Genomic DNA, 9,815 nt, shown 5'->3' with positions numbered 1-9,815 from the left:
ATGTCCCTTTTAAATGTGCTTTGCCTGTAAGTGGTGTGGGGAGCCAAAATCCAGTTTCCACACACTCATTTTATGCCAAAAATGTCAGCAGTGTCAGTTAGTCATTTCAAGTGGATATCTGCCACATTTGACCCTATGTTTAGCATTAAAATCCCTCTTTGTGTTTCCTCAGACAGTGTTTAGCTGCGGTGGAAGTATAGTAACAAAAAGAGGGACCCTGGCACTAAAAACAACTATATCACTGAGATATAAATACTTGATTGGACTGATATGGAAGTTTCATATTAGCTTCAGATCAGATGAACTTTGAAATACATTTTTGCACATAAGGACGCTTGTGGATTTTTTCCACCCCCATCACTTACATTGTAAGTACATTATGAAGATCTGCTAAAGGCCAGTATGAACAGACAAAATAACCTGTTTGTGTTCATTTGGGCACCAGACTGTTCTAAGACTTAAAAAAAACATGAAGCCAACATTTAATGATTAACTGGGCACTGTATATTGGCTTATGATTTTATGGTGATAAGTGGTAAACACGTGTGGAATAACCGACTGTTCAGGGGGGAACTAACATGTTGTGCCCACCGTTGTAACATCTAAAGTTGCCCCCCGATGAGGCGGTGGTGTCTATGGCAGCCCTCTGACGGACCTCTGACAGACTGAATGACTACACTGAGTGCTGGAATAAATGGCGACTAACCTGCTGTATAAACGCCAAAGACTCTGAATACCAACACGAGTTTGCATTAACCGGAGCGATTTGCTGCCAGTAACACCAAAGACTCCGCTAGCACCTCGTGAAGTTAGCCAGTAGGTTAAGATTAGCCGGGCAGCTAATGTTAGCTGGCAGGTTTATTTTTAGCGGACGTCGGTAGGAAAGCCACCTGGCTATTATTATTGACAGCCTAATCCGAGAGGCTTTTTACATCCTATGATCTCTCAGCACTAGTTGTCTGCACCAAAATGTCCACCACTTCGTTGGATAAAGAATTACAGGAGCGACTGAGAGAGGCGTCTGCCATCGGGGACATTGACGAAGTGCGGATATTGGTGGAGAGCGGAGTAAATGTCAATTCACAAAACGAAATAAACGGATGGTAAGTATACGGACGTGTAATTATGCTCTTCAATGGTGTGTTAATTTGCCATACGGCTGCATTGAAAAAACGTACTGATAATGACAGCGTAGTGGAGGCAAATGCGATGTTAAAGGGATTATCCTATTAGCCAGAGCTGCCACTTCTTTTTTTCTCTTGCTTAACCAATCGGCAAACAAATCCCTTGTTGGCTAATGATTTGAAATACAGTGTGCATACATGATAAATAGCAGAAGGACCTGTGGCTGTGGAGGAAAGTAAATGTGAATTGGCACATGGCTGTTCCAGTCCTGACATTGACTTGACAAGCCTGCTCTCACTGCCACAGATTGTTGATATATAAATGTCTACTAATGTGAAATAACTCAAAGGACGGGTACGCAAGTCTTTCTTAAAACAGTAGTCAATACGGAGCACAGAAACAGATCTTTCTTGCCGCAATCATTCCTCCTGTTCATAACGGCAACTAGAAGATCCCTCCATAATGCATTGGCAATGGAAGTGATGGGGGACGAAATCCTTCTTTGCAAAAATGTATTAAAAGTTGACCTGAAGTTAATATGCACCATCCAAATAAGTAAAATAAAGTTGGTATCTTTCAACATTACAGTGTTTATAGTGCTAAAGTCCTTCTTTGTTATTATACTTCCTCAACAGCGAAACAGAGAAACACTGTCCAAGGAAATTTTATGCTAAAAAGACTGAGATATCCACTTGATATGACTAACTGAGACTGCTTAAGCCTCATATAAGCTTTTAAATGCATTTTTGCACAAAATGACTGTGTGGACACACTGTGGATTTTGCCCCCCATCACTTAAATTGAACGCACATTTAAAGAGGACCTTTTAATAGCTAGTATGAACAGGAGATATGATTACAGTAAAAATAAACTCTTTCAGTGGTCATATGGGCACCTGGCTGTTGTTTTAAGACAGACTTGTTCAATTGTGAACCTGTCCTTTTAACATGATTCAATGAAAGCATTAAGTCTAAACAATATTCTATTTTCTATTATAATTGTTCATGTGGTGTGCCTTTCCAACTTATGAGTATGCAAGTTGTGTAATGACAGGTTGTGCTTTACATATGTAAAAGAAAGACTACTGTTGATAAGATAACAAAATTAGGTTACAGGTTATCAGTCCATAGCGATTGACTCATCATTCTATCAACCTTTGTTGCATTTTCTTGGTTCATTCAAATGAATTCTCTATAATTTCACCAGGACATGCCTGCACTGGGCGTGCAAGAGGAACCATAAGCACATAGTGTCCTACTTACTTAGTTGTGGAGCGGACAAAGAAATCCTGACAGCTAAGGATGAGATGGCCTCACAACTCACATCCAAACCAGAGATCAAACGACTGTTAGGAGGTAAACAGCACATTTCTCACTACCCTTTTCCCCCGTTTCCTGTCACACCATTTATTTTGATTTAATATTTCAGTTATGTATACTGTGCATGAGATAGATTAACATGTAATGTACAGGTTGCAGCTTTGGGTGTTAATGTTTATGGGTTTCACATTGACAAAAGCTGTCAGGATTATTGTGTTGAGCTTTTTATTTTTTGTGAGAAGTGACTATTTTCTTTTGCACATTATTTCCACAGTCGAAGTGGAGGAAGTGCCTGAAGTCAAGGAGCCTGAGTTGCCAATTATCCCTAACTACTTGTCTAACCCGCCTTTCATGTACTCCAAGTTGGATAACAAGTCAGAGCTCATCCTGGCCCAGCACCTTACACAGAACGGTTCTGGAGAGCATGAAGAGGACACAAACAGCGACCCAGACTCCCTTTCTCCAACCCATGCGCCTCAGAAATCACAGAGCCTGGTCTCTGACAGCCCCACTCCTACCCCAAATCCCATCACTCACAGCCAAACCCAGGCTGGGGAGTTCATTCCTGTGACTGAACAAAATGGTGTGTCACCTAGCCCGGCCTCGTCCCACAATCACACTGTTGTTAACTGCACAGTGCCCATGGACCTGTCAGTTGAGCCTCACCTCGTCAACCATGCAGACTACCCACACACAGTGTCACACAATGGTACCATGTGCTCGCCTCCATTGGCCTCACCCAGCCCGAGTTTAGCCAGCTGCAGTGGGAGTCAGGTTCAGGCCCCCGTGGCCAGCGCTAACCCAACTATGAGCAGGCAGCAGTCTATCCCACAGCAGCTGGGCTACGGACAGACTGGCGGGCCTTTACCAGCTTTCCAGCCTTTCTTTTTCACCAGCACCTTCCCTGTCAATGTACAAGGTGAGAGAGAAATTGTGTGTTTTATTATGTCTAACCCTCCACTCACACATACTGACTCAAACACCGGAGACAGATATTTTTGGAAAATATTTTTGTTAGATCAATACCTCTCTCATTTGTTTGTTATAAAAAGCTATAGCCAGGAGATTATTTGCTTAATTTAGCATAACCTTCAGAAGCATGGTAAAAGGTAAACGACTACTTACATTTTTGCTAATTAAAACATTGCATCTTGTTTGTTTTATCTGTACACAAACAGAAATGGTAAACATATCAAGTTAGATGCTGGAACTTTGAACCAGCAGAGACTCAAGAAAGTCACAGTGACAGGCTAAACACACTTGCTTGAGTCCATACCCTTAAACAGGGGGTAAAGCTGCTGTCACACACTGTAACCCAAAGTATGTTTTTATTTAGCATGTGCAAGAAGGAAGTGAAACAAATGTAATCAATGATGAGGCTCTCTCATCATACATGTAAGACACATCTTTTATAAGCAGGAAACAGGCATGATTAATTCACTCACCCTCACCATGGGCTATTCGATCATTTTTCTCAAAAAGCACAATATCGTTGTTAATATGGAGGTGTCACTCTGATCATTCTCTCTAGAGCTGGTATTGAAGGTGCGTATCCAGAACCCCAACGCTCGGGAGAATGACTTCATTGAGGTGGAGCTGGACCGTCAGGAGCTCACCTATCGTTCCCTTCTGAGGGTGTGTTGCCGTGAGTTGGACATCGGCGCTGAGCATGTGGAGAAGATCCGTAAACTGCCAAACACCATGTTGAGAAAGGTACAGTATGAGAGATAAAACCCATGTGCTGTACACACGTTTGTGTTGCTGTCTGGTGCTGTGTGCCTAAAAAAAGACAAAAAAAACCCCAAAATCATTAAAGACAATGTCACTTGAAATACCAGATGGAAAAGATGTTTTTGAACACTGAAGGAAGAGATGGCTGCTCCCCTGCAATGTGTGTCTATGGTTTGATGATGACTGCATACTCAAGACAAGTGGAGAATAGCACGAGTTATAGAGTCTTAGCCTGGTGTGAAAATACTGCCTGTCCCACATGTCATAAATGTATGTGTATATATGTATGTATGTATGTGTGTATATACTGTATGTATATATATATATATATATATATATATATATATATATATATATATATATATATATAAAGCTTTTTTCTATAACTACTCTTCCCTACAGTCTAACAGTCTCTGCCTCCCTCTCTGTCTGACTCATGCATGCATAATGAAAAGTGACACTGTCCTAACTCTCTAATTAGGTTGTTTGTGACTCACTTTACCTTCCCACTGAAACTTTCCCAACTCCTTGTGTACACTGTATTTAAGTCATTACCGACCGCCTCTGACAAATAATGACAGTTTAGTTCATGATAGGATAGAAAAAATTCTGGGAAACAAACTATTTGGTTTATTTTTATTTATTCAATTAGGCTGCAAAATGTTAGGAAATACGTTCATAATGCCCATCACTGTTATTTGCTATGACTTTAAATACACTATGTTGTTCCATCATGTGTACTTGTAATAAAACGAAATGAATGATCAGTGGTTGAATCTGTCGCTGATTTCATGATGATTTCCATTTTTCTGTCCAGGACAAGGATGTGGCTCGGCTGCAGGACTTTCAGGAGCTGGAGGTTGTGTTAGAGAAAGCAGAGGGCCTGTCTCTTTTCTCTGGGACGGGAGGCCTAACAGACAGACCCTGCTACAACATGAAGGCCTCCCGCCTCACCTACTAGAGCTGCTGCAGAGCCTGAGGTTTCCCTGCTTATGATGGGCTTCTGTAGCTACCCTCAAGCAACCCTAAATAGTTGCCTGCCCAGGTCCCTTGTTACAGCTTTGTTCGGCTTTGGTGTTTGGCCAATTTCCTAACCGGGATTTGTTTTTTCAAGTTCTGTAGCTATTGTCCTCCTCCTGTCCTCCTCTGAGCCCTCCTGCCGCTTTAGTGTACCCGACCAGTTCTAAGCGATTACTGATGCATGGTGTCCTCGATTATGTGAGAACGTATTTGGGCCCCTCTCTCCTCTCTCTTCTCTCTTTTTCTTTCTCTCCTCCCACTGCACTTTGTGCCAAGGCTCCAGTGGGACAACAGAGGGGGGCATTGGCTTGTCTTCCTTTATGGACTGGACATGAATGGGTTTCTGCAATAGCCTTATATGGACACATCCCTATACTAGCTATGGACTCTGATCTCAGACAGAAATTGTCTGATACGACCGAGAGCAGAGGACAACAGGAAGGATTTACATAACTCTTACTGATAAGTTCATCGTTAGTCCACAGGTTAGGACAAGTTGCAGCACAGCAAACTTGCACACAGCAACTTATATTTTTAGCAAACTGACCAATAAAGTGTTATCAGATATTCTAGCTGGCGTACACACTTTCATACATGCTGTATGCATAAACCTTAGTGTCTTTCCTGCAGAGGGCATCCATTTCTGGCCTGCTGGTTAAGGGGGAGGTAATCTCATTCCAATTGAGATGTGGGTATTTTTGGACTAATAGTACTTTTATTTGCTGACAGCACACACAAACACGCTTTAATATATATCCACATGAGGATGGACACATTTGAGTAGGTCTAATGGTTTACCTACATATTTGAATTGCTCAGTTGTACACTGTGGAAAAGGAATAAATAGTTTTGTTTTAATATTTCTGTCTTTTCTTGTAAGACAAAAATGTCATTTCTAAGATAAATGTGCAGCAACTTGAAACAGGACTCATTTTTTTGGTGTTTTTTTTTCTATATAATAACATGATGTGTTCAGTCAGCATAACGGTCAATTTTAAAGTATTTATTTTTTATTATTTGAGTTATATTGATTCTTACTAATGAAGCGAGACCATGCATTGTGCTTTAGAGTAGCAAGGCTTGAGTCCGGGTAAAAGGCTGTGTATGAGGCTTTCATCTAATTTATCGTATAAGTTGCGCCTTCAGTTGAATCTTTTCAGTTGCTGTCATTTTGTTTAACTGTGATTAGAGTCTAAACCAAAAACTAATCTAGCCAGCAAAGATACTAACTACAGAATAAACTGCTTCAGAAAGGAATGCAGCTTTATTAAAGGTTTTTCCCCCAAGTGAAGAGGAAAGAAAAAAAGGATATGATCATCTGTTTATGACACTTTATAAATTGAGTACTTCCCTTTATCCTTCAGTACTATTCCGAATAATCATTCCTGACATGATTAACTACATGGTGATTTGATTTCTTTGGAATCACTTTGGTTGTCAATGCCTGTCTAGTGCTAATAGTTAGATTTGTTGTATTTGGTAGCTGAATCAGAGGTATTGCTGTCTGACTTAAGACTGCACTGACATGATGACGCTATATAAAAAAAAATATCATTCTTATATACTGAGAATTTATTTAAGGTCAAGAGCCACAGCCCTTTTGTGTCGGATGGTAACATTTATGCTGCTTTCATCAACACATCATGTTCCTTTATTCCTCAATGCTGGGTCTCATTTAATTTAAGCAGTGCAGTAGGCAAAAACTACACGTGCTACAATCAAAAAGTTTTCTTACCCAGTGGTAACTGTTTACTGTTCAAATGTATACCTGAAGCTCTTACTGTATTTGTATGTTTTATGATATATTTTTATTAATTTGTATAGTTTTTTTAACCAGCTAGGCCTGTTGTGTTTGTGTCAAAAAAAAGTGTTCAACAATGGGATGAAAAGCGCTGATTGTTGAAGCCAAGTGCAATGTGGGATAAAGAATGTGTTGCGAGAAAGTTTGCTGTGAGAAGGAAGGACTACCGAGAGCGCTTATTTTATGTTCCCAGCCATGTTAAATGCTTTATAAAGTGAAGTTGTGCCACATGTTTTAAGGCAGAAGTGTGGTTTAGAGAGTTGGACAGAGTGGGAGAAAACACCCCCTCTGGCTGTTTTCTGCTCCGGTTGAGTGAGAGCAGCATGTTCAAAATGGGTTTATTACAGGGTCTTGTTTGATTCTGTGGAAAGGAGTTGACTAACATTGTATTTGTGGGATTGCTTATTGTTCTAGAAAAAGCAGATTACAGTTTGACTTAACCTATGCATTCAGAGTGATATTTTTATATACAGTACGTCCTGTGTACTTGTAGAAATAATCTTAGGCACTGTTACGGTTGTGGGTTTTTGTTTGTTTTTTTTCGCTCTGGAGACCTGTATCTGTTCTTTGATAAAGCATGATGAATTACTTCATCTCTTCCCTCTTCTTCTCTCAAACTGGCTTTGTGTCATATAAGCATTTATTTACATCTCACTAACTGAAGTAATTTTGACTGACTGTAGTTCAGGTCATCTTTTTGTGAGTGCATGTTTGGAGGTAACTCTTCAATTGATTGAAACTTTTCTTTCAGTGGAAATCCACTAGAGGGAGCAGAAGAGTCACATACCATTGTACCAGAGTGCACGCCACTTAAAGTCATAGTAGGAGGGCGCCTTTTTTGATAAAAGGAGTCCCTCTAAACGTGTTGTTTAGACACTGGACAGTTATGTCTTTATATTAAAATCCACCAGTGTCTGAATGCTTGGTCTTTCCTGTGATCAAAGATGCACCTTCTGAAAATATTTTAAGCACAGTGATTTTAGGGACTAACTGACATCCGAATCATCTACATGATCAGTTATGAATCTCATGCCTCATTTGTGTGATACAATATGCTTCAAAATGTGTTTTTCTCAGCCATTGTTACATTGTCATTTTCATTATTGAACACTACAAAAAATGTTTAAAGTGTAGCAGCAGGCAATTTACATTCACTTTTTATTGGACAAGGTACAACCTGCACATTGAATCTAATAAATCTAAATCTAAATAATCCTTTTTGACTTGACTAAGTTTTTTAAGTGGGCTAAATGGATAATAGTGTATGTAATTTATATCACAATATGGACATAGGATGCAAAATAGAGATGTACAATATAGAACAATTAGCACATTTTGTTAAAAAGATTATACAGTATGTAAGACTAAAATAGCCAGATGGAAAATTCTGGGGTTGTTCATTTATTTAGGCTAATCAAGAAAATGAAATACCTGCATATAAAAAGACTTCCATCATATTGATGAAAAAAATAAATATCCATAATATCCATGATGCATAAAGCAGTAATTGCACCTACTATGCGTTAATACAACCAGATACATTAAAATGATTGGTACCTCAGAATTAACAATATACTAAAATCCCTGTCAATTTAGACACATTTATGTTGTTTGACAGTATTGTCATATTGTCCAACCCCCATGAGCCATATGCACATGATCAATTCATGAAGAGTAAAATGGCATTTTCCAATAGCTAGTAAACCTTGGAAACAGTAGTTATATGTTGAGGCATGTGTGATATCGCACTAAGTACATGCACATGTATATTTGCACATGTTAAATAAAACTGGAAGATTTACTTCAAAATTAATCTGCTGAAAAATAAGATTTGACGTTGTTTGCTGCAAATTTTTCTCTAACTTAGATGTTCTTTTAACTGTTAATCAAACATGCCCCTTTATTATCACTAAAATTTCCATTAATAAATCTGGAAGTCTTCCATATTCCAAAACTCAGTAGTGTTGCACTGTACAGCTGTCCATTCACTTTTGACCTGCATTCTGTTATGAACTTGATTAACAGGGCGAGTTTGAGGGCCCAAGACATTTTGTTATGTTCCCATTCTGATTTAAAGAACATAAACAACACCTAAGCTATGGTCATACTGACTCACAAGTGTATCTGTGAGCTCCTTAACCTCTTCAATGAAATGAATACAATAGTGTCCATGTGGAGAGCAGATGTTCTCACAAGGCAAATGAGAGAGCACAAATATTGCATAATCTGAGCAGAATGGTGTTGAGAAAGTTAAATGCGTACGTGTGTTTGTCCAAATCCAAAGATATAGACAAATGTATGTATGGCTACCAGGATATACATTTCAGCGGTTGCCCATGAATCTGTGTGTGCACGTCAGCATGTCTGTCCATCGGTATGTTGTGTGTGTCTAGACTAGGGCTGAGGAATCAGCTTAGGGCCGTGCTGTAGCTGGACGTGTCCCTCTCCTTTGTGCTGGAGTGAGACACTCATAATAAGCTTAGAATGAACAGTCATAACACCGTTATTGTTTTAAACCAGCTCCACCAGCTTCCCAGGCCGCAATCATGGGCAAGAGAAGCTGTGGCCCTGCATAGTCCATAACCCCTAAGAGCATTTTAGAAATGGAGGCAGAAGGCGACGTTACTCACAGGTACAGTACATGCCTTGGTCGATGTGCTTGGACTATGGCCCTTGTTACAATTTGTGCCCCTCTCTCACCAGCATAATGCATAAAGCCAATAAACAGAGCTACTTATTTGTAACATAAATGCATGCATGAAACTGTAATACAAGAAATATTAATGGTGAAACTGTTGATGTAACATGTATAGTTGCTT

General features: G+C 39.6%; 1 protein-coding gene across 1 annotated transcript; it reads left to right on the top strand.

Moving 5' to 3' along the window:
- Nucleotides 1-542: 542 nt before the first annotated feature.
- ankrd40 (ankyrin repeat domain 40) lies at nucleotides 543-8,191 on the top strand. The gene is made up of 5 exons (XM_062438930.1): nucleotides 543-1,103; nucleotides 2,332-2,480; nucleotides 2,719-3,363; nucleotides 3,976-4,157; nucleotides 4,993-8,191. Exons 1-5 carry the CDS (start codon nucleotides 970-972, stop codon nucleotides 5,134-5,136), a joined length of 1,254 nt encoding a protein of 417 aa, XP_062294914.1. The 5' UTR covers nucleotides 543-969; the 3' UTR covers nucleotides 5,137-8,191.
- The last annotated feature ends 1,624 nt before the right edge of the window (nucleotides 8,192-9,815 follow it).

Source organism: Scomber scombrus, chromosome 18 (genome assembly GCF_963691925.1).
Source record: "Scomber scombrus chromosome 18, fScoSco1.1, whole genome shotgun sequence".
NCBI classification, from domain to species: domain Eukaryota; kingdom Metazoa; phylum Chordata; class Actinopteri; order Scombriformes; family Scombridae; genus Scomber; species Scomber scombrus.
This window is presented reverse-complemented; position numbering and strand designations above follow the sequence as displayed.